This window comes from Bos indicus x Bos taurus, chromosome 6 (assembly GCF_003369695.1).
Source record: "Bos indicus x Bos taurus breed Angus x Brahman F1 hybrid chromosome 6, Bos_hybrid_MaternalHap_v2.0, whole genome shotgun sequence".
NCBI classification, from domain to species: domain Eukaryota; kingdom Metazoa; phylum Chordata; class Mammalia; order Artiodactyla; family Bovidae; genus Bos; species Bos indicus x Bos taurus.
The window spans coordinates 4,828,483-4,853,909 of NC_040081.1; the positions used below are offsets into that span (position 1 = coordinate 4,828,483).

The following is a 25,427-nucleotide window of genomic DNA, read 5'->3' on the forward strand; positions in this document are numbered from 1 at the left end:
ACATGGTGTATGGGAAAGTTAATATTAATAAGCAGACATCTTATCACCACTTCCTTTTTATCTTCCTGGAAATCAACATCGTATATTAAAAAACAGCTCCTCATGACAGAAATTCTTCATATATATGCTTTTTTTTCTTTTTTTTTTAAATTTTATTTTATTTTTAAACTTTACATAATTGTATTAGTTTTGCCAAATATCAAAATGAATCTGCCACAGGTATACATGTGTTCCCCATCCTGAACCCTCCTCCCTCCTCCCTCCCCATACCATCCCTCTGGGTTGTCCCAGTGCACTAGCCCCAAGCATCCAGTATCGTGCATCGAACCTGGACTGGCAACTCGTTTCTTACATGATATTTTACATGTTTCAATGCCATTCTCCCAAATCTTCCCACCCTCTCCCTCTCCCACAGAGTCCATAAGACTGTTCTATACATCAGTGTCTCTTTTGCTGTCTCGTACACCGGGTTATTGTTACCATCTTTCTAAATTCCATATATATGCGTTAGTATACTGTATTGGTGTTTTTCCTTCTGGCTTACTTCACTCTGTATAATAGGCTCCAGTTTCATCCACCTCATTAGAATTGATTCAAATGTATTCTTTTTAATGGCTGAGTAATACTCCATTGTGTATATGTACCACTGCTTTCTTATCCATTCATCTGCTGATGGACATGCTCTTGAAAATGATTTGGTTCAGAAATGTTCAGGGTAGAAAAAGCAGGAAGTAAAAAGAGTTCATTTTCCTCTGTTATTGTTAAATTCTCCATTACCAGTATATTTCTTATTTTTTCATGTTTTAAAAGATTTAATTTCATACAACCTTGAGATCCTTCCTTTATCCCTTCCATTTCTGTTCTACCTGAAATTCTGCCAAGCTTGGGTTGATTTGTTTTCCAGCCCAAAGGATCTATTAGAAGATTAAGTAAAAGAGGATTGAAAAAAAAGCTCAGGTTAGCCATAGCAATGGCACCCCACTCCAGTACTCCTGGCTGGAAAATCCCATGGATGGAGGAGCCTGGTAGGCTGCAGTCCATGGGGTCGCTAAGAGTTGGGCACAACTGAGCGACTTCACTTTCACTTTTCACTTTCATGCATTGGAGAAGGAAATAGCAACCTGCTCCAGTGTTCTTGCCTAGAGAATCCCAGGGACAGAGGAGCCTAGTGGGCTGCTGTCTATGGGGTCACACAGAGTCGGACACGACTGAAGCGACTTAGCAGCAGCAGCCATAGCTTAGACTTAGTGATTGTTGGTTACACCCAGAGAGGAAAAAAGAGAAAACTTTGAAAATAAAGTCTGTGACTCATAGACACGGGGGAGGGAGATTTAGCATGAAGGCAGCCAGTATAGTTATGTGAACCCTCAATACCCAAGGTAATGAATTTTAAGTAATGCAAAAATATTAGTGAGTAGGTAGTATAAATTTAGAAGGTAAGTTAAATGGAAATTTTTAACATTTTTTCAAAAGAGATACTCTTCTCTCTACTATAGCAATTTGTATTATACTAGAAAATACCACAAACCTGAACCAATGAAAATGAGAAATGTACAAATGAGAACTATATGTTATAATTAAGATATGCTGAAGTACAGTATTCTCAGTAAAAAATAGGCTTTGAACCTAATATCCCATATTGAATATTTAAAGTTAGAAACCATAATCAGTTTAGAATCAAGCTTTAATCTTTTGACTCAGTTTGCATCTGTGTTATGTTGAAAATAGCTTTGCTTAGTTTTTATGAAGGTTTCAGTTGAGACTATGTCCTCTAGTGATGTTGACAGAGAATTGGGTAGTGGTTTAAATATATGTGTGCATATGCGCGTGCACACACACAGGCGTTTTAGTTTCTATCCCAAATATTTGGATCCTGTTGTCATTCTATGTTCTCTTTATCTGTTACTTTCTAGGAATTTGTACTATAAGAAAACTATTTCCTGTAGAAGGACGGGTGTTAAATTTTAGGGTAATTTTTAGATGGGACTGGAGTTGATCCATTGTTGTGTATGTGTCTGTTTCTGCTTTAGGAATCTGTACTCATTTCTCTTTGGATGTCACATAAAGTTCAGTGCGTGATTACCAATTTACCTAGCCACGTTTCCTAGCAAACAAGTTGTCCACCAGAGAAGCCAGTATAGCTGCTGTGATTTCTTACATATGAGTTATAAACACGAGGACACCTACTTAATGCAGAAAATTCTGATTCACAGTTACTGTGATGCATCTGAAAGCTGTGTCTTCCTGAGTAAAGCTAAAGGTGTCTGTTAGCTGGACAGTTTCTGAAGGACGTGGTTGCTGTCTCCAGATATTCAAAGAGCTTCATTTGGAAGAGAGAATAACTTGTTCTGTATGGTGCTAGCATAGTTGTAGTAAGTAGTGGCCATATAGAGGCAGAACTTTTAAATTGAGGGTCAAACCCGCAAGCCTGAAAAGTCACATGTTCAACACCATGTTTGCTAGAGGCAGCCTTGGTTAAGAAATATGTAGGGGGGAAGTACCTTGAGTGGGACCCTTAAACTGCTACTCTCCAAGAAAGACTTCATCTGCAAGCCTGGGATTATTTCCTCTTTTCGCAAATTCCCTTTGCCTTGTTCAGGGTAGGTAGTTGGCCCTTTGTGTCTGCAGGTTCCACTTTGATGGATTGAATCGAACTGCAAATGGAAAGACTTTGGGAAAAAAATTCCAAAGTTTCCAAACAATAGAACTTGAATTTGCTGTGCACTGGCAACTATTTACATTGTATTGATATCAGGTATTGTAAATAATCTAGTGGTGGTGGGTTAGTCTCTGAGTTGTGTCCAACTTTTGAGACCCCGTGGACTGTAGCTTGCCAGGCCTCTCCGTCCTTGGGATTCTCCAGGCAAGAATACTCCAGAAAAATAAACGACCCAGTCAAAAAATGGGCCAAAGAACTAAATAGACATTTCTCCAAAGAAGACATACAGATGGCTAACAAACACATGAAAAGATGCTCAACATCACTCATTATCAGAGAAATGCAAATCAAAACCACTATGAGGTACCATCTCACACCAGTCAGAATGGCTGCGATCCAAGTCTACAAATAATAAATGCTGGAGAGGGTGTGGAGAAAAGGGAACCCTTTTATACTGTTGGTGGGAATGCAAACTAGTACAGCCACTATGGAGAACAGTGTGGAGATTCCTTAAAAAACTGGAAACAGAACTGCCTTATGATCCAGCAACCCCACTGCTGGGCATACACACTGAGGAAACCAGAAGGGAAAGAGACACGTGTACCCCAATGTTCATCGCAGCACTGTTTATAATAGCCAAGACATGGAAGCAACCTAGATGTCCATCAGCAGATGAATGGATAAGAAAGCTGTGGTACATATACACAATGGAGTATTACTCAGCCATTAAAAAGAATACATTTGAATCAGTTCTAATGAGGTGGATGAAACTGGAGCCTATTATACAGAGTGAAGTAAGCCAGAAGGAAAAACACCAATACAGTATACTAACGCATATATATGGAATTTAGAAAGATGGTAACAATAACCCGGTGTACGAAACAGCAAAAGAGACACTGATGTATAGAACAGTCTTATGGACTCTGTGGGAGAGGGAGAGGGTGGGAAGATTTGGGAGAATGGCAATGGAACATGTAAAATATCATGTAGGAAACGAGTTGCCAGTCCAGGTTCGATGCACGATGCTGGATGCTTGGGGCTGGTGCACTGGGACGGCCCAGAGGGATGGTATGGGGAGGGAGGAGGGAGGAGGGTTCAGGATGGGGAACACATGTATACCTGTGGCAGATTCATTTTGATATTTGGCAAAACTAATACAATTATGTAAAGTTTAAAAATAAAATAAAATTAGAAAAAAAAAAAAAAGAATACTGGAGTAGGTTGCCGTTTCCTTCTTCAGTGGATCTTCCTGATCCAGGGACTGAACCCAGGTCTCCTGCATTACAGGTGGCTTCTTTACGAGCTGAGGCACCAGAGAAGCCCACAAGCAATCTAGAGATGATTTTAAATGTATGAGAGGATGTGCATAGTTTGTATGCAAATACTGTGCCATTTTATCTAAGGGACCTGTGTATCCTCAGACTTTTGTGTCCTCTCGGTTCCTGGCGCCAGTCCCCTGCCGTCCGGAGGGAAGGATGTGCCATGGACTGTGGGCACGTCCGTAGTTGGTGCCTTGGGCTTATGGCTTTGTAATAATAAGTTGTGGCTTTCCAGCAATGAAAAGGCTGGGCTTGGCTCTTTGAGGCTCTCCTTCTATTCTGTGTGAAATGAGTTACCTTTTCCTATACTGAGCTTAAAGAAACTGATTTCTTTGATATTTCTTTAGGTTCTATTCATTTTTGTGAGGAGGAGTTCTTTTAAGGAAGCCAGTTGTAAGTCTTACAGTAAAAATTTAATCCACAGACCTTATAAATGACCAGATGACATAGGTTTTATGTAGCCTTAGGTTTGTTATGTGACCCAATGGAACAGTAATATACTTACAATATGCAGACTTCAGTAATGAGATTTTTTAAAGAATAGTTTTAACACATATACCTCTGGAATATTTTTCCAGTTTTATTTTATCTCTTGGTGTTTTCTCCAAATTTGTCGTAGTTTTCTTGCTTTGCACATGACTGAAAGAAACGTCATTTCCAGTAACATTGTTAATTCTGGAGCAGTATATATCACTTATAATGAAAGGTATGAATGGGCCTGATAAAAATGTTAATTTGCTCTCATGAAATTAATGTTTGGTTTGAGTGGCTAGAAATGTGGTAATTTGTCAACTGCTTTATAAAATTATGTTATAAAGTTTCTGAAGCATTTTGAGACATTTTATCAAGTGTTATAAATAGTGCAACACATTTTCTTATGTACTTTCTACATCTGCAACAGTAATCAGACATGGGGCATAAAAGATGAATTTCATCTTACTACTTCATGGAGTAGTTCATTTGTTACATCATCAGATAGTGGTTTCTCAGTGACCTGGCATTTAAAAGGAGGATATTTTGTAACTCAAGGATAATGTGATTAATAAGTTGGTGGAAAGTTTGGCACTCTGTTAGATGAAAAATTGAAGGGTAAGACACCTTTTAAAAGGTATAATTTTATTTGGTAATTGTAAATGTTTCTTGGAGACAGACGTCTTCTATCAACAACTTACAGGCATAGTGAGTGATTCACTACGGCCTCACTTAAGTGAGACAGTGCTGAGACTTTCATGAGTTATGCCATCACAGCTCGGTGGTGTTGGGTGCTGGGATCTTTTTAACAGAGCTTATTCACCAGGCTCTGCACTGACAGCTTACTACTTGAAACATGCTGTTGACTTGAGACCAGTATCTAGCCGTAGAGGCTCTGGTTTGGTTCACATAGATCCAAGGCATCATGCTGTCCCCAGTTCTTTCATCATCAAGCAACTAAATTATATCCACAGGTTGTTTTGTCCTTGATTTGGAGAAAGAGAAAGAAAGGGTTGGCGTGGAACATATTTTTAGAAGATTAAAGCAACCCTGCTTTCCAGTGTGGATGCTTTAAAAATGAAAGTTTCCTTCTCTTTATACTGGCATTATGTACTTATTGTAGAAAAATTAGAACATCAAAGAAAGCTCTGAAGAAGATAGCAAAAATTCTGTCAATTACCACTGTCCACTTTACTATGAAAACCCTCAGAAGTGTTTTGTAAAACATCTTGCTAGACCCTGTTCTCTGTGAGTATGTATGTGCCATCAATATTATTCTATTAGATAATGCTTTGCATTGTGCTTTTGGCACTCAAAATATGTTATGGAGGCTTTTCCATATCAAAGAAAAAGTATTTGTGTAACAGTCACTAGAATTTAGTTAACTAGGTTTATGTCTGTCAATGGACATTTATGAGTTTTCCTTTTTAAAAAAGTTGTGCAAAAATTGTCATATATATATATTTATAAAGGGAATTGATTTGTCAAAAGGTATACACACATTTATCATTTTGTAAATAGAGCCACACTACACTCATAAAATTTACATTCCTGTCTACCAGATGTGAGATTACTTGGTCTTACCCTTTAGTCAACACCAAATAATGTCTATTTTCTTCATGTTTGCCAGTCTCATAGACCACAAGTCATATTTTGTTTTAAATTTTTCATTCTCTAACTGCATTCATGGCTTGAAATACTAATACTGTATGTAATATGATATCCCCAAGTTTTATACCCATTGTGATGCAGATGTGAAATATTCAGCTGCCTGTTGACATCTCTTAATAGTCATCTGAAGGCGTCCAAAATTGAGCCCCTTATCTTTTACCCGAGCTTGTTCCTTTCCTGCTCTTTCATATATTAGTTAATGATTGATCCATACTACCACTGCTCAGGTCACAATTTTGGAGACATGCTTGCTTTTTTCTTTCTGTGTCTTATGTTTCATATCCAAGTCCCTCTGAAAGCCTGCTTGCTTTCATAATATATCCAGAAGCCTCCTACTTCTCTTCAGATTAGTGGCTACCACCCTGGTGTAGGTCTTAATCATCTCTTGCTTACTTTATTGCTATTGCTTCTCTGGTGTCTCTGCTTTTCCTTGTCTCCCTTGCACCCTCTTCTCAGCTCAGCCACCTTATTAGCATCCTAAATGTCAAGTGAATCATACCTCTTACCTGCTCAAAATACACTATATACATTTTGTGTCTCTCTCAGTGAAACACACAATTCCTGCAGGGGACTCACCATCCTCCATGATTTATCTCTCTGGATCCTTTTCCCATTTGTCTGACCTCATCTCCTCATTTCTGTGCATTGTCCTCTCAGCTCCCATCACACTCGCCTCCGTTGGTTTCCTATCTGGAGCACCTCGGAGCCCTGGCCCAGCTCCCCCACCTCCATACTGCTGACATGTCATCCTCTCAGCAAGAATCCCCATGGCCACTGCTTAAACTAGCTCCCCGTTCTCTGAGACCTCTGCTGTCCTCCTGCCATGCTCTGTTTTTCTCTGTAGCGTGTGTCTGGTATTTCATCTTTTGTTAGTTGTTGTCTCTCTGCTAGCATAAGAGCCCAGTGAGCGCGGGGACATTTGCTTTTCTTTGCACAACTGTATCACAGAATATAAAACAAGACTGACGTAAAGTGCATGTTGTAGACTTGGCACAAAATAAATAATGAAAGACGTGTGAAGGGTGCTATTTGGAGGAGAGTCCTTTTGCCCTTTTGGAGGGAGATTTTTTGTTTTCTTTTTAATTTGTTGTAACCCTTTATATTAGCAATTTAAAACTTTTGGTTATGTTGCAGATTTTTCTTTGTCCCAAATATTTTTGCTTTGCAGTTTTAAATTTAATTTTTTCTCTCATCTGAATACCTGGATTTCTGCCATCCTTAGAAAGAATTCTAAATGTTCACTATTTTCTTCTAGTATCTTATTCTTCAGATTTGAGAAAACATCTGAATTGAAATGGGATTTGTCTCTTGTAACAGGTGGGGAAGAGGCACAACTTAATTTTTTCTGAATGTCTCAATTGCCTTACAACCATTTACTGAACAATCCAGTTGTTTAGTCACTAAGTCATGTCTGACTCTGTAACCCCGTGGACTGTGGTCTGCCAGGGTCCTCTGTACATGAGGTTTTCCAGGCAAGAATACTGGAATGGTTTGCCATTTCCTCCTCCAGAACAATCCAGTATTCTTACACAAATTTGAAATGTCATATTTTCCTATACTAAATGTTCCTATATCTTGTATTGTGAAACTCTTTGTTCTATTTTGTTGATGTATTTATTCCTTCCTCTCATTTAAATATCTCTATAACTAGTACATTTGAACACCTGTAGTTTATGCTGAGTTTTAAATATTTGTTCCTCCATGCTTTATGTGTATTTTTCATAGTCAACAAAGCACAACAGTCCCTTTTTCACTAACATTATGTTAATATCTTTAATATTATAATGTCCATTAGTCTAAGAAAATGTATAAATAGATATGCTGTAAATAAAGTGATTTCTCTTTAAATTATTCCCTTTGTTTCTATACCTCAAGTATCATGACACAGCCCATCAGTTGTATGCTTTACTTTAACAAGAGAACATAGTTCAGTTTTATATATATTAGCATTTATGAGCATTGTTATCTTGCCATCATCCATGGTAGAATGTATTTTTCTTCATGAATTTGTAACAAATGGGTGAATACTGATGTGTAATGGAAAACAGGGGAGGTGATAAGCTGTTTTTACCGTTGTTTTATTTTTTACCTAGCAGGTAGTTTTCTGTTGTTTGTTGTTTACACACATATTTTTGTCTGTCATGTAATTAATGGTGCTTACCACATGTATGCTGCTTGACATTTGGCACATTACTGAAACTTTCTGAACCTTAGTTTTCTCATCTATAATAGCATTTTATTTATTAAATTGCTGTTAGATTTAAGTGAAATAAATTCATGTAAAGTGTTTAGCATAACATTTGACTCAATAAAAATAATGTATTTTACCTGCTGTTAATTATAACATGAGTAAATGCTCTAATTTAATTCAGGGGAAAAGCAGCTCTTAGGACTGAAAATTATTTGAAGTTAGCGAAGTTGAGGGAAAGGATGGAAACAGCCTCCCTCACACCAGTTTCCTTTCTGTTGAAAATATTGGACCAGCATAAAGTCTGTCCAGTGGTAAAGGAGGTTTAGGCTTTAGAGAAATCACATGTCATTTCACTCTGCAAAGCAGATCTTGAGAAAGCTCATTGTGTATTTAGATTAGCCTTTGAGATTATAGGAACAATTTCTTTTACTGTTATCAAGTGTCTAATTAATATGAGAAGTTAAAAACACAGTTGTTTTTCTCCCGTGAACACAGCGTATTTGAGTTTCTGATTTTATGGAAGAATGTTCCGAGAAGAAACAGGATGTTGTCTGCCTTCCTCTCTCTCCTGGTTCCCATCGTGAATCCAGACTCTGGTTACTGTAATGACTGGTCATTCTAGAGCCTGCTGACTCAGGATGTCTTCCTTCTGCAGACCCACTCGGAGGAGAGGCCATTCCAGTGCGAGGAGTGTAAAGCTCTCTTCCGGACTCCGTTTTCTTTGCAGAGACACCTGCTTATACATAACAGTAAGTCACAATCCTGGCAGATGAAGACCAAAGGAATTGTAACCTATTAAAATGTAGACATCACAGAAGCAGAACTATAAAGTAGTTATGTAATCTGCTTTTGAACTTAAAAAATAAATGGATTACTGCCTTTCACCTTTTCTTCCTCTATTCTTGCTTTATTTTTGCAAGCTGAGATTAATCATTTTATGAGGCATATAATTTTATATCATTTTTCCCACTCTTTAAAGCTTGTGTATAAAAACATGTCATGGTCAATAAAATATCTTTGAAATTTGCTCTGAAACAGAAATTTATGTTCCCTTTTAAATGTAATTCTTAAGGGACTCTTTAAAACATGCAGATACCTGGCATGATTTTATTAGTTCACAGGCTTTTACAGTGGGAAAGAATCAGAGTAAATGTCTAGTTTAAGCTCTTAATTTGAGGGGAGTTGAGAAAATTGAGGCTCAGAGAAGCACAGTGATACACTCAGGGTTGCGCAGCATGTTGGGGGAGCAGGTGTAGCATTCAAGCATCATTTAGTCTGCTCTGATTTCTTATTTCTTTTGGCAAGGGCATTTTTTTGAGAGGAAGTGAGAATTACGTTATTTACATATATACCGTGAAAGTGTGTCTAGCAGTTATACTGAGAGCTGATTTTAGAATACCACACTTTAAAGAAAATGTAATTGCAAAATGAACTTTTATAGTGAGTTGTGTTCAGATGTTAAAGTAACCAGAGATGTGTATCTCCTTTGCTATATATAAAGTTAAATAAAAATGGTATAACATAACTAATACTTACATGTCTTGCTTTTAATTTGAGTTGTTTAATCAGTAGAACATCCCCTAACATGTAATTTCTAATGCTGATTAAATTTTTAATATTTCTGAGGAAAGCAAAACAATCAATGTTGACATATTATTGTACAGATAAGATATTATCTTGGAAGAAATTTTCTCTGGTCAAGTCAAAGTATCTAAAATGTAAAATAAGAAGATCCTGAAGTTTCTATATTTATGGAGTGGTAACAGTTGTGATGGACTGCATCTTTTCCTGTGGAAAAGACAGTGCTGTGATTTCATGTCATTCTGTAGTCACCTTACAGCTCTGGAGAAGTTGTCAGCACCACTTTCCATTTTCCTTATAAGGAACAGCTATTCATTTAAGAAATAAATTTTGTCATTAACCCCAGAAATTTCCATCTCATTTCACTGTCATTTGATTAAGAGAAAACCTGTTATGAGCTGAAGGGATTTTAGAATAGGGATTCAGACAAGGGAATCTCATTTATATTGTTAAGATTTCCATGGCTGATCTTGGTCTGATGCTCAGGAAATTTTTTTTGATGGATGAAATTTCTTGTAGCAGCAAGAAGCCTTTACTTGAAGCAGATATTTTTGATGTCAGCTTTTTGGTTCTCACCCTCTTGAGACTGAGATGAAATGACTGAGTGTAGACAGTGCTTGTGCATTCTGTATTTCACATGATGCTGATCTTCTGGTCAACGCATCAATCAGAGGCTTTATGAAGCCACATCAAGACATTTAGCCAGGAAGGTCACCTTGGGTAATGGGTGAGCAAAGGTGTCTTTTAAGGTAAACATCACTTTAAGGCTAGTGAGCTGAAAGAGAGGGAAAACCAAAAATGGCTAAAATAGAGAGGACAAAAGACTAGATCTTGTCTTATCCAATATAAAAGGTACAGCCCATTTAACTTCAAAATATGAGATTTGTTTTAGAAACTTACATCTGCATTGTGGCTCCAAATATGAAGAATAAATTGTCATAATTATTTTGGACATTATTGTTATTTCCTAATACACTGAAGACCAAAAGGCAGGTTGCTAGCTTGCTTCTTGGTTTTAAGATAGGGAAAATTCCTGATAAATTTTAGGTAAAGAAATCTGATAAAATAAAAAAATCAGAAAAAATCTCACATGAGGATTTCAAAGTTCTGATAAACTTTTAAAAATCAGGAATTAAAATATGAAAACAAAAAGGTATGCACTACCTTGGTATAGCTTGATGAGATTTTTGTACAGGAACCAATATTTTGATTCACTTAATGCTTTAAGGGAAATACTTTCATAAGAGCAATCTTGGAGTATTTTTATCCAGTGCCTGAATAGATTTGGTATTGTTAACTTTTAGAGTCTTATGTCAGTTGTCCTTTCACTCTCACTGGTTATACATTTTATACAAATAAAATTTTAAATGATGAAAGATAAATGAAGAGAAACGAGATGACAGTAGTAACACCCTGCAACAAAAATGCAGAAAGGCAAGATACAAACACACCTCTCGAAGTCTGCACAGCTCATGTACAGTTTGGTGTGACTATTTCAGGTATCAAATTCAACAACTCAACAGCTTCCTTAAAGGCTTTGAGACTTTCAAGAGCCAAACTTCTGTTTGAAAAGATGAAGGGAAAGTTATTTGCTTTTTCCTTTTTATTTGCTTTTTCCTTTTTATTTTCTTTCTTTTTGTCCTCCCTTAAATTGATGTGAAGAGATGATGGAGTCTTCAAATTTCTAAATATATGCTAGTTAAAATGGAGTGGAAGGTAAAGGATCTTGGTTGAAATTGAGGTAATCTCATATTTAGGTCGGAGAAGGCGATGGCACCCCACTCTAGTACTCTTGCCTGGAAAATCCCATGGATGGAGGAGCCCTGTAGGCTGCAGTCCATGGGGTCGCTCAGAGTAGGACAGGACTGAGCGACTTCACTTTCACTTTTCATCTTCATGCATTGGAGAAGGAAATGGCAACCCACTCCAGTGTTCTTGCCTGGAGAATCCCAGGGACGGGGGAGCCTGGTGGGCTGCTGTCTATGGGGTCACACAGAGTCAGACACGACTGAAGCGACTTAGCAGCAGCAGCAGCAGTATATTTAGGTAAAGAAATTTACCAGCATATTTTGTCTTATAATGGATATAATTTGTGAATTTGGGCTATTATAATAGGTCTCTAAAAAGGGAGAATATATGCAAACACTAATCTGTCTTTATACAGGTTACATATGTTTTCTGACTTTTTGGGAGAGATCATTATCTTCTAATTGGGCACATGGATCAATTAAAATGTATTTAAAATGGACTTTAGACATAGCTTGATATGAAAGTTTAAGTCCTGCCATCTCCCTAAACATAGCTTTGGGAGTACTTGCCTGCAAGGGGAGGCTGTTTAATGCGAAGGTGAGAACCCTCCCAGGCACCCAGGGTTCCGGTTAGGAAAGGGTGGTTGCCTCTCTGGTATCCCTGCTTCCATGCAGGTGCCTCTCTGAGATGTAGCCCCCAGATGAGCACCTGGACATGGAAGCCCTTCCCCAGCCTTATCGCAGTGAACCAAGGACAGTGTTAGTGGGCTGAAGGAGAAAGGGGAGATGCAGCCCGCTCCTGTCCCGAGGTGTAGGACCCACTCTGACCTCCTCCTTCGGGGACTTCACACCAGCTTCCTGTCTGAGAGCCAGCTCTTCCCTGCCTCTGACGCCCAGAGGGAGAGTGGTGATGGGAGGGAACCTCAGGAGGGCCCGCAAGGCAGCTCACTGCTGAACATAAGTGTCTGTGCCCCTCACACTCAAGCCCCTTCCCTAGAAATACTGCCGTTGAAGTTCTTACAATCTTTAGAAAATTAGCGGATTTAGTCCCTACATCTTCCAGTTAAAGGCACCGAGAATCCAGTTAAAGGTTAAAGGATTCCCCCCTGCCCCCCACCTAATTGACACAGGGGACAGCAAATATTGGAACTGAAAAAGTTGTTGGAGGAATGACCTTTTATGATTACGATGAATTGTTAGAGCTGTAAAGCTCCGGTTTTGGAGAAAACAACACTAAATCCGGTAGACGTGAAGGGGTGTTAACAGCACCCTGTTGTTGCATCTGGTTCTGTAATTTGATTTTTCATTTCTAAGGTGAGAGGACATTCAAGTGTCATCACTGTGATGCTACCTTTAAAAGAAAGGACACCTTGAATGTTCATGTCCAGGTGGTCCACGAAAGACACAAGAAGTACAGATGTGAGCTGTGTAATAAGGCATTTGTTACACCTTCAGTGCTTAGAAGTCATAAGAAAGTAAGTAGAAACCTTCTGTGGCTTTGAAAGGATTATGTATTTTAACTGTACAGGTGTATGTGTTAATTATATGATAATCAATTTTAATCTATCAACACATTTACTCAGAACGACAAATAAGGAACCCATGATTGATACTAACTCTTGAGCGTGTGTCTGTTTTCTTCATTTCATCAGAAGAGAATATGTTTGAAAGCAAACCTAGATTTAGGTATGGTGCTGTGCAGTCCCAAGCTATGTCAGCTATGCTGACAGTTACACAGACTGCTCAGTGAATGGGAGAGTATTCACTTCTATACATTTTTTGATTAATGTAGGTTTCTTTTTTAAAGCTATTGAGTAGGACTTTTAATAGCTTTAGTTTCGAAAACTAGCTCAGATACTTACTGACAGATTATTAGACTGAGCTCTTCTGGGATTGGAGTGGTCCTTCTACATCTTGCATCTCTAGGACCTAGGGAAGTTCCTGGTACAGAACAGGGACGTGATAAGTATTTGTTCAATGCTAATAAAATGATGTTCATACTGATGGTGATTTGGAGATTTTTATAGTTGTGTTATCCTAATTACCTCCAGCAGATCAACTCTACTTGTTGATTAAATGCATTTTAAGTGTATTTTTAAAATATCAAAATTCATACTATGGTTAATGAAGCTGAAGGTCTTAGTGTTGACTTTAGAAATGACTGTGACGTGTGCTGGCTTTCTGTTGCTCAGTGTGCCCTGCTGAATGAAGTTTTGAAGTGACTTCTGTCATTATAATGCTTATTTTGGTACCTATCCTTAATACAGCTGTTTCAAAAGGACTGAACTGAGTAATTTTCTTTTATTGCATCTTCAATGCTCAGTAATAATGATAGTCTTCTCTTTTCAAAACTCTGAAAAGAATAATGTTTTAACTTCCATTGATTGGATTACTTTTTCATAAATTTATTAACCTTTTGTTGTGTTTTAATCAATGAGAAAATGTAGTGAGTTTTCAAGAAAGATATAGTTTGTTTGTCTGCAATAACAGATTGTCATAGAATGTATTTACTAGTGCATTGTTCATTTTCGACTCCTGTATTTACCCAAATATTGTTCTCATATAGATTTGTTTCCATGCTTTCTTATCCATATTTAAGATTTTTAGTGTTATACTTTCAGTATCTTTTAATACCATCCAATCAAATTCTGCACCTAATAATACATATTTTTGAATTAAGCTGAAAGGAACATTTTAATTCTTTTCATTACTATTGCCTTAATGGCCTTTAATTTGAAACTTATACCAGTGAAGTACACGTAACTGAGTTATAAGTAAGGGAACAATGAAATACTTATGTAACAGCAAGAGAGATCCTGTGGATTTTATAAAGATATTACAAATTACTTGGTAGTTGCCTGTTTGGAATAATCCAGTGTTGAAATAACTACATTTTATAGCTGTATAAAATTTCTAAACAGTGTTACATTAATCAGAAAGAATGGCCATATTTTGCCCCTTCTGTCAGGGACTAAGAAGAACACAGGTCTGTTATATGTTAAAATGTTATACCATTTCTTTAAACTGAACCATAATGCGGACCATGGGAGTAACAGTTCTCACTGAGGTGTAAAGAATGTATACCTGTTTTGTACAAGAACTTGTAGGGAAAATGGAAAGTTAAGTGCCTGCCAAATGCGGAATCAAGGAGCCCTCTGTTGTAGACAGTATTATTGGCTGTTATGGCTGTCGATTAGACTGTATTCCTCAAACTTGCGAATAATACAAATCTTTTTCAATGGAGAAAACCTAAAGGACACTGAAGTTGATGAAGATATTTCATTTATAACTCTTTTACAAATTACAAATATTATATCCAAATATAGATCATAATTCAAAAATGAGAATTTATAAAGTAAATATCAACCAATAAGTTTATGAAACTGATTATATTAAGATTAACAATCAATTTGGGGCTTCCCTGGTGGCTCAGTGGTAAAGAATCCACCTGCCAATGCAGGAGATGCAGGTTTGATCCCTGGGTCTGGAAGATCCCCTGGAGGAGGAAATGGCACCCCACTCCAGTATTCTTGCCTGGAAAATTCCATGGAAGTAGAAGTCTGGCAGGCTACAGTCCATGGTTTCACAAAAGAGTTGGATACAACTTAGTAACTCAACAATAGCAACAATAGTCATTTTAATATGGAAGATGAGAATGTTTGGCTAGGTTTGTGATTCTTCAGGTTTATCAAGTTATGACATAAATGCTCCATCCCCTTTTCTGTATTCCAGCCAGCCTGTCTTTCCCTTCTGGGAACACATCATTTTTAAAAACTTTTCCTGTTCTTTTTACATTTTCTTGTTGTTACTGTTTAGTTGCTAAGTCACGTCTGACTCTTCGCAACCTCAATGGCAATTCAAATAATGATACTTCTAATAATTTGCATAAAAGCAAATGCTTCCAGACACAGGTCCTGGAAGTTCTGTTTTGTAATTGTTGTGGTAACCCAGATGATCCACAATATGCTTTTATTAACATTTGGGTTATCACTGAAATAAAAAAATCTAAAAATGATTTGAGAGAATGTACAGGAGGTATCTGAAGTGATTGCCTTCTCCTCCCTTCTTTTCCCTTCTCCTAAGTTTGAAAAAAACAATGAAACTTGAAGAGTAGCTCTGACCCCTCATTTATTGAAATGACTTATTTTGATATTGGTAGAAACACTGGTCACCTGATGAGATCGTGAGACAAGTTTTAAACATTCCATCTGCATCTTCTTTTGGGAAAGGTCACTCTTTTTTTTCTTTCTTTGAACTCTCACATTTTATCAAAACTGGCTTTTGATGATACTCATTCACCTTTTCTTGTGTGGTAGTTTTATGCTCAGATAAAAGATATGTTTAAGGCAACAGTGATCTTTGAGATTGGCTGTTCATTTAACACTTGCTGATTTTCAAGATGAAATCAGATTTATTCTTTTTCTTTGCTTTGTAGTAAAATCAATTCAGTCGAACAAACATGATGCAAGTAACAGAGTACTTTATTGAGATTAATTCTGTCTTCAAGCATTAAGTGCCCACGAAGAATGTGGAAAAATGCTTCTAAGGAAGTGTTTCTTGGCACAGTCAAGGGCAGCTGTAGCCCCATTTAGATTATGTGGTTTTGCTAGCATATACTAGTTTTGTATAACTTAATCATTTTTAGATGGGGGCTCCGAAAGCCTTAAAATGTAAACTGCAGAATTATTTTCAAATTTACACTAATGCATGATTCTAAGAGGTTTTTTTGAACCAGTGGGAATACCCATGATAAATTGTTTAAAATCTCATTGTGATATTAAATCATTTTAAAGAAACGTAATCCTGGGAAAAAAGGATTTACTGTTGTCAGAGGCACTTAATCATTTTTACCTAATTCTTTACATTTATCCTCAACCCTTTTTATTTCTTTCTGTTTAGACGCATACAGGAGAAAAGGAGAAAATCTGTCCATATTGTGGCCAGAAATTTGCCAGCAGTGGTACACTGAGAGTTCACATCCGTAGCCACACAGGTATGTGGGTTGTAATTGGTGATAAAGACAACACAAAGAAATCAATTCCTCCAGGATAAGGAATTTATAATTTTACAAAATGGCTCCAAGTTTAAGAATTATTCTTGACTGTTTTCTCTCTTACAAAGTTTTATAACATCTTGGTTCTTACTCTAGAAAAATTTTGAATAAGTATCCTTTCCCAAACTAAGTTAAATATCTAAAGTGGAAACTTTTTAATGTTTGTTTATGATATAACTGTTTTTTACTTTGTATACTAGGCTAATGGATGGAATAGGAAATAGCAGTTTCATAGAAGGCTGAGGGTCTCCTCTTAAAACTCTTCCTATAACTTGCATTAGATATGCCCTTTTAAAATGTTAGACGTCCTTGGAATGTGGTTTGAATGCTGTAGGATTTCGTTGAACACAAGGGTGATGTGACCACAGTATCTGTTATGCCCTGAATTGCTTCCTAAAGGGTTTCTTCATTTCTTACTACTTCCTATGTAATTTCTCTCCTGAAAGAGGGCTGTACCCTAGTGAAGGGTGAAGGAACATCTGAATACTCTTGAAAGAACTTTGTTTGGATTTTGTCTGTCATGTAGAGAAGTACTTGAAAAGACTTGAAAGAATGCTCTTAATTTGACAGCTAGATGTGACAGATGTATGTGACTCTTCAGGGGTCCTCAGTAGCTGGAATGTGTTTGGTAAACTGTGTAACCGGATTACATTGCTGAAGCTTTTTATTCAGGGGCCACAGTATTTGACTTTATCATTGTGTCCCCAGCACCTAACTTAGTGTTTAGCACAGTAACTCTGTGGTGAATGACAAAAAGTTAGTTCAGGCAGGTCGAAGAATCAATATGGTGATTATTATGCATAGATTGAAAAAAAAGGACAGCCGTGAAGCATGATTTCTTATTTTGTGGCATAATTTCTAATTTTCTGGCTAAAGCTGAAAGACTTAGGTCAGCTTAGTAGTTGTCATCTTCGAATAGCCTCTTAAATACCTTTAAATGAAATATGTGACCTAGAAGAGATGAAGTATTATACATGATGACTGTGGAATAATGGGCAGCCTAAAGAAGAAAAAGGGGTCTTCTTGCTTAGAAGTACCTAGAGAAAGTGAGATTTTCAGGATGGCGTCCAGGAGAAGAATATAACAGAAAGCAGAGTAGGGAGAAGCAAAAAGGAAAGGGCATTAGAGAACCATGTTGAGGACAGGTGGACTTAAACCAGTGCCTGCGACTGTTAGCACCGTGTCCTTTGTACAGAAGAAGCAGGTGGATGATGGAGAGTGAGCAGAGAGCGCGCCGAAGCACTGAGCCCGCCTCTGTAGCCTGGCAGTGTGGTCTTTGATGCCACCAGGCGCCATTCTCTTCTGTGCATTGGAGGCCATGTGGGGTTGTGGTAGAGACAGGGAAGGGCAAGAGCGAGACCAGCCTTCCGTTGCAAATCAGTAATGCTTGGAACTGCAGCTTTGCACCGCCATCCTGGAAATGTAACTTACGGTTTCCTCAGATTTTATGTCTGTCCGTGTGTGCTTGTGTATATATTGATAATTTGTGTGTGGAAGGAGGGCAAGTAGGAAATGGGGAAAATGTGTTATTTCTTCATATCATAGTATATAATGCCCTAAGCCATTACCGTCTAATTGACTTCCGGTTGGTATAGTATGTTTTTATTTTTCTAATATTTTATTTGTTTATTTGGCTGTGCTGGGTCCCAGTTGTGGCACGCAGAGTCTTTAGTTATGGCACGTGGGATCTCGTTCTCTGACCCAGGATGGAACCCGGACCCCTGCGTTGGGAGGGCAGTCTTAGCCCCTGGACCAGCAGGGAAGTCCCAAGTGCATTTTTGTTTATTTTAATGACTTTGTTTATTTCTGGCTGTGTGGGTCTGTATTGCCATGTGGGCTTGTCTTTGGTGATGGAGAATGAGGGCTACTCTCTAGTTGTGGTGCCCGAGCTTCTCACTGCAGTGGCTGCTCTGACTGGGGGGCTCGTGGTCTCAGGAGCTGCAGTGCCCGGGCTCTAGCACACAGACATAGCTGCTCTGTGGCAGGTGGGATCTTCTCGGACCAGGGATTGAACCCATGTCTCCTGCATGGGCAGGTGGACTTGTTACCACTGAGCCACCAAGGAAGCCCACAAGTATGTTTTTAAAAGGCGGCGATAATTGTTCAGAATGCATTAAAATGTGTGTTTTAGCACAGAAAAGATGGATCCAATGATAGCTCAGCTGGTAAAGAATCCTCTTGAAATGCAAGAGACCCCAGATCGATTCCTGGGTCGGAAAGATCCGCTGGAGAAGGGATAGGCTACCCACTCCAGTATTCTTCTTCCTCTAGTGGCTCAGCTGGTAAAGAATCTGCCTGCAATGCGGGAGATCTGGGTTCGATCCCTGAGTTGGGAAGATCCCTTGGAGGAGGGCATGGCAACCCACTCCAGTCTTTTGGCCTGGAGAATTCCATGGACTGTATAGTCCATGGCGTTGCAAAGAGTCGGATGTGACTGAGTGACTTTCATTCATTCATTCAATCATAGAACACTCGATTATTCAAAAATATTGCATCCTTGAGAATTCCAAGTGCCTGCATTTTATTTTACTTGTAGGTATGATGGGCAGTGAAGAATAACCTTAAACAAGTAATTTCTTCTAAAAGTTTAATTAAAAAGTTGTATTAATAAGTTTTTGAGCTCTAAGAGTTCTGTCCAATAAAAATATTAAATAAATGTAGTGGTTTTTGTTGTCATATATTATGTTCTGTATTATATGTAATTTAAATAATACTTAATCATAACACTTTATACATGATCTGGCTATTTAAGTGTTGTACAGATTCTGTTCTATTGGTTTCTGATCAAGAAAACAGGCCACCTGAATTCAGCCAACAGTGCTAAGGCACAGTCAGACACACATAAATTTAAATAAATAAAGTGAAAATATAAAGGCGGCTTATGTGTTTGTGTATGTCCACACAAATAGTTGTGTGTTTATTTATGCTTGTTATTTACGAACTGACTTAGCACGCACATTTACTTATAACTAGATATTTTTTTTCTGCTTAAAATTGGACTCATCTTCACATTTTGCAGTGCTGCTTTGAGTCACTCTGATGTGAAGCCAGTGTTTTTGGTGACAGCTGCCTGGCAGCACGGCCGGGACTCTATTTGAAATGGTTGGTGCCAAGCAGTTTGTCAGTGACTGCAGAGCTGGTATCTGGGTTTCCACAACAGTCCTGGCATGGATGTGTTTTTTTGTGTGGACAGATGTTGCTTTTGCTTGTTTTATTTGCTTTGTCCTATTCTCCAAATCTTATGCATCCATTTGCTCTTCTTGGAAGCTAGCTCAGTGACCAAATGAGTTTGTGTAGTTAGTTATTTTGCTTCTTTGATGATAAAGCTTTCCTTATTTTGAGTTCTGTAAATTCATTTTTTCTCTCCTTTTATTATTTTTTCTTACTAAATCACATGATTTAATTCAGCCCTTTCTCACACTAGATTTCGCAATTTACGTTTGTGCTACAGTGTAACAGGGGCATGGGGTCACAGCCTATTCTATAGGAAGCATTTAGGTATGTACAGTTAGGGACTGTGCAGTGAGGTGAGGAGGACCCTGAGTGAAGATGGGTGGGACAGTCAGGACAGACAGCTGATGCAGCTCTGAGGAAGAAGGCACTCTGGATCATTGGTGCTCACACTTCAGCCTCAACTCTCCTTACCATCTTAGAAATCACTGGGGGCCTGGGAAGCTTCTATTTGTATGGGTTATATTTGTTTGTTGTTGTTTAGTTGCTAAGTCATGTCCAACCCTTTTGCAACCCCATGGACTGTAGCCCATCAGGCTTCTCTCTCCTTGGGTTTTCCCAGGCAGAATACTGGAGTGGGTTGCCATTCCCTTCCCCAGGGGATCTTCCTGATGCAGGGATCAAACCCACGTCTGCTGCATTAGCAAGCGGATTCTTTACCACTGAGCCACCAGGGAAGCCCAAATTGAGAACATTTAACAGTATTTGTTAATTTGTTAAAAATAACAACAGTACATCCATTACATATTTACATAAACACAGTTTTACAGAAAGTAGCTACATTTTCCTAGTCAGAAATAATTTAGTGAGAAGGGACACACTGTTGTACATCTCTGAAACTTTAATATCTGGTTCAAGAGGAGACAGCTAGGTTCCTATGTCTGTTTCTTAGTTCATCCTGCTGCAGCAAGTTCTTTTGGTTGCAGAATTTAAAGAAAATTTGGCCTCACACAGATTTATGGTTAGAGTTCTTAACTATCCTTTGTAAGTAATTCTGCATGTTGTTTATTACTACAGTAAAACTCAAAAAGTAGTAGTTTTTTTTTTTTATATCTTATGTTGTGGAAATTCAAATCTTCTCAATGGGCTTCTCCTGTTTTGTTACTTTAAAATCCATTGGTGTGTCTTGTGCTTTGAATGATCTTTTACCCGCGCGTGATTCTGTAACATGATGCACAGATCATGTGGAAAGTGTTGGCTCACCGAGTTACATAGATCCTGCACACGTGTTAATGTCATCACTGATCTCATTAGACAAGTCTGAGTGTTCAGACGCCTTCAAGCATGGTAGCATGTACAGATTTTCCAAAATTCTGAATTTTGCTTTGACTACTCTAATTCTTACGTTTGGTAGGGCATATTTCCCTCCCTGCCTGCCTTTCTTCTTTTCTTTTGAAATGACAGACTTTTTATTAAAAAAAAAAAAAAGAAAGTTCACCATATACCCAAATCTGAATAACCATATTTTGTCATCATTTTGTTTCGAGTAAAAATGATGTTCCATGAGAAAAAAACTGTTAGTTCAGCTCATGAATCAATCATACAAGTGCTTTTTCTTGAGACAACTTTTCATATATAATATGCATTAAAGGAAGTTATTTCCCACTTCATAGCTAAAAATATTAAAACATGGTACTCGGGAGTTAAGGTTTAATAAAATTAATGTTAAGGTCTTAAAGGTTAAATATTAAGTTGTTAACTGTGGTTATTTCTTTGCATTTTAAATATGATAGATTAAATTTTCTTGATGATTTTCTGTATTTTATAATTTTTCTATAATTTTCTTGTGTAAGCAAAATATTTAAAGTATATTAATGTTATGATTATGCAGGAAACTTATCAGAATGTTCATGTTTAACTATCTAGGTATTACATATCTGCATCTTATTATCAAATGGACCAGCATGAAGTACATATAAAAATGCATTTTGAAAAGAGAAATGACAATGAGAAAGCAAATATGGTAATATTAAACCTAAATGAGGGTCTATAGTGTTCATTGAACCATTTTTCTAATTTTTCTTCATGTTTGAAAATTTTCATAATTAAAAGCGGGAGTGTTTTATTCCATGAGAACCAAGGAATGTACACGGATACCAAGTAGGGGCAACTGAGATCTATCTCTTGGACATCCAGCGTCACAGCTCACATCTTACTCATGCCTCCCTCTCCCTCACGGCCTGGCCCTTTCATCAGGGAATGCTATATTCTTTAAACATAAGCAGACTTCTGTTGTTTCATTTTTTTGCTTACAGTTGTATTGCTCAGAGAGAAGCCAGATTCTTCTGAAGGAACAAAATATCACTGCTTCATGCTTAATCATTTTAAAAAAGGAATTCCAGGAAACTTGCAATTCTACTGGATTATTCAGAAGTTTTTTTAAATACATTTGAAAGCATATGTATTCTTTAAAAAAGAAAATGTAAAGAATTGAAAGTAACCAGTCAAGCTGTTATCCTATTGGAGACCTTTCGGTGGTTTCCCTTTACCTTGTGCAGATGACATCCCTCGTGCTGATACTTGGCATCCCAGGGTCCGTCCCCTCCAATCTCCAGTTGAATGTCACTTTCTTCCTGGCATGTTACCTGTCCTTCCCTTCACTCCCCTCCCATCGTCCATTTTGTTTGATGAGTTAATTCTGTAGGAACTGGAATCATTACAAACAATTGTGTGACATATTACAGTCTCTTGCATTATGTTGCTTCTCACAGGAGATTTTGAGGCCTCCCATTGTTTGGTATAAATGGATATCTCTTCTCAGTTATGATACTAAACTTTATCTGTTCCCTGACTAGATTCTGAGCTGAAGGGCAAGACAGATCTGGCTTTTTAATCAAGTCTATTGAAGGAGGGAAGCTTTCTCAGATATTACCTGAGTTAATCCTTTCATAGCCAATGTGATAGGTTTCTCAGATCATTCCTTCTCATTTTCTAAATGAAGCTGAGATTCAGAGAAGCAAATGACCTATCCAGTCAGAGTAATAAGATTCAAATTCTTCTTACTTCAAAGTCTATTTTATTTTTGTGTTATCTCTTTTTTGCTACAAAGCTGTAAGCTGCTACAAAACTGTTATCACCACAAAAATGAAAAAAATTCAATAACTTCTTCAGTATATAAAGTTGAGAAGTGGAATTCTGGAAGTAGTGTTTTATTTCTGCAATATGGCAAGTTTATGCTTTAGAACCAAGTGAAAGGCGTTCTGATTTTTTTTTAAAACAACCATCACTTGTTCATTTACTCCATAGTCATCTTTAGAGTGGGCAATAACAGAAAATGATGATTAAATTTAGTTTCACCAGATTCTTTCTATTTTTCTAAATGACTTTATTTTTAGGGCAGTTTTAGGTTCATGGCAAAATACAGAAAGGTACAGAGATTTCTGCATCTACTTTCCCCACTCCACCCATGTGTAGTCTCCCCTACTATCAATATTCCCAACCAGAATGGTACATTTGTTACAATTGATGAACCTACACTGACAGCTTATAAGTCTTTAATTTACATTACGGTTCACTGTTGATGTTGTACATTCTTTTGGTTTGGACAAATGTGGATCCACCATTATAATATTCAGAGAATTTTCACTGCCCAAAAATTCATTTTGCTTTATCTGTTCATCCAACCATTCTCAACCCCTGGCAACCACTGATCTTTTTACTGTCTCCTTAATTTTTCATTTTCCAGAATGTCGTATGGATGGACAGATTACTTCTTTTATTTTTGTGAAATGACTTTATTTATAGTTGACCCTTTCATTTAGATGGATGTACATTTGAATGCACTGCAGTGTGATGAGATTTTTATAGAGGTAGTAGGCTTTTCATCATTTTCCCATTATGTTGAAGGAGTCAGTTTCATTTTGTTTTTATAGTATTCAAACTGTCCATCAGTATTTGGGGAAGCCAGTTTTCTTTGTTGTAACATTAGATAACACTGAGCTTTATGAAGAGGAAATATGACTTCAGTTTATCATTCTTTCCAGTTTGGCAGTTGGTAGCTTTCATCATTTCCTATCTGATTCAGGGACACTTGCTTTGTGTAGCATGAAATGCAGTTTTCTTCATGTTAATTTTCTTAGAACAGGTTTTATTTTATTGACTCGTGCCTGTGGTCATTCTATCAGGCAGTGATCACTTAGCTGTTGGATTACTACTGGTCTTTTAGTGCTGGGAAGAATCTTAGTATTTATGTCTCTGTTGTATTTTTTTCTTAATGTTGTTGTTGTTGCTCAGTTGCATCTGACTCTTCGTGACCCCATGGACTGCAGCACACCAGGCTTCCCTGTCCTTTATTATCTATCAGAGTTTGCTCAAACTCATGTCCATTGAGTCGATGATGTAATCCAACCATCTCACCTTCTGTCATCCCTTTCTCCTTCCCTCAGTCTTCCCCGGCATCAGGGTCTTTTCTCATGAGTCAGCTTCCCACGTCAGGTGGCCAAAAGTATTGGAGCTTCAACATCAGTCTGTCCAATGAATATTCAGGTTTGATTTCCTTTAGGATTGACTTGTTTGATCTCCTTGTAGTCCAAGGGATTCTGAAGAGTCTTCTCCAGTACCACAGTTAGAAAGCATCGATTCTTTGGTGCTTTAGGCTACTTTATGGTCCAAATCTCATATCTGTACATGACTGTTGGAAAAACCATAGCTTTGACTATATGGACCTTTTTCAGCAAAGTAATGTCTCTGCTTTTTAATACACTGTCTAGGTTAGTCATAGCTTTTCTTCCAAGGAGCAAGCGTCTTTTAATTTCATGAAGAAGAGAAGCGAAAAGCAAAGGAGAAAAGGAAAGATATTCCCATTTGAATGCAGAGTTCAAAAGAATAGCAAGAAGAGATAAGAAAGCCTTCCTCAGTGATCAATGCAAAGAAATAGAGGAAAACAACAGAATGAGAAAGACTAGAGATCTCTTCAAGAAAATTAGAGATACCAAGGGAACATTTCATGCAAAGATGGGCTCGATAAAGGACAGAAATGGTAGGGACCTAACAGAAGCAGAAGATATTAAGAAGAGGTGGCAAGAATACACAGAAGAACTGTACAAAAAAGATTTTCATGACCAAGATAATCACGATGGTGTGATCACTCACCTAGAGCCAGACATCCTGGAATGTGAAGACAAGTGGGCCTTAGAAAGCATCACTATGAACAAAACTAGTGGAGGTGATGGAATTCCAGTTGAGCTCTTTCAAATCCTGAAAGATGATGCTGTGAAAGTGCTGCCCTCAATATGCCAGCAGATTTGGAAAACTCAGCAGTAGCCACAGGACTGGAAAAGGTCAGTTTTCATTCCAATCCCAAAGAAAGGCAATGCCAAAGAATGCTCAAACTACCGCACAGTTGCACTCATCTCACACTCTAGTAAAGTAATGCTCAAAATTCCCCAAGCCAGGCTTCAGCAGTACATGAACTGTGAACTTCCAGATGTTCAAGCTGGTTTTAGGAAAGGCAGCGGAGCCAGAAATCACATTGCCAACATCCGCTGGATCATTGAAAAAGCAA

General features: G+C 37.8%; 1 protein-coding gene across 9 annotated transcripts in view; it reads left to right on the forward strand.

The window, feature by feature from the left end:
- Positions 1 to 25,427, forward strand: part of PRDM5 (PR/SET domain 5) — a 255,174-nt gene that overhangs the window by 139,122 nt on the left and 90,625 nt on the right. For all 9 annotated transcript variants that reach the window (XM_027543714.1, XM_027543706.1, XM_027543709.1 and 6 more), the window contains 3 exons: positions 8,967 to 9,060; positions 12,955 to 13,115; positions 16,540 to 16,633. In XM_027543714.1, coding sequence (XP_027399515.1) covers positions 8,967 to 9,060; positions 12,955 to 13,115; positions 16,540 to 16,633 — 349 coding nt within the window. The remainder of the gene's footprint in view (positions 1 to 8,966; positions 9,061 to 12,954; positions 13,116 to 16,539; positions 16,634 to 25,427) is intronic.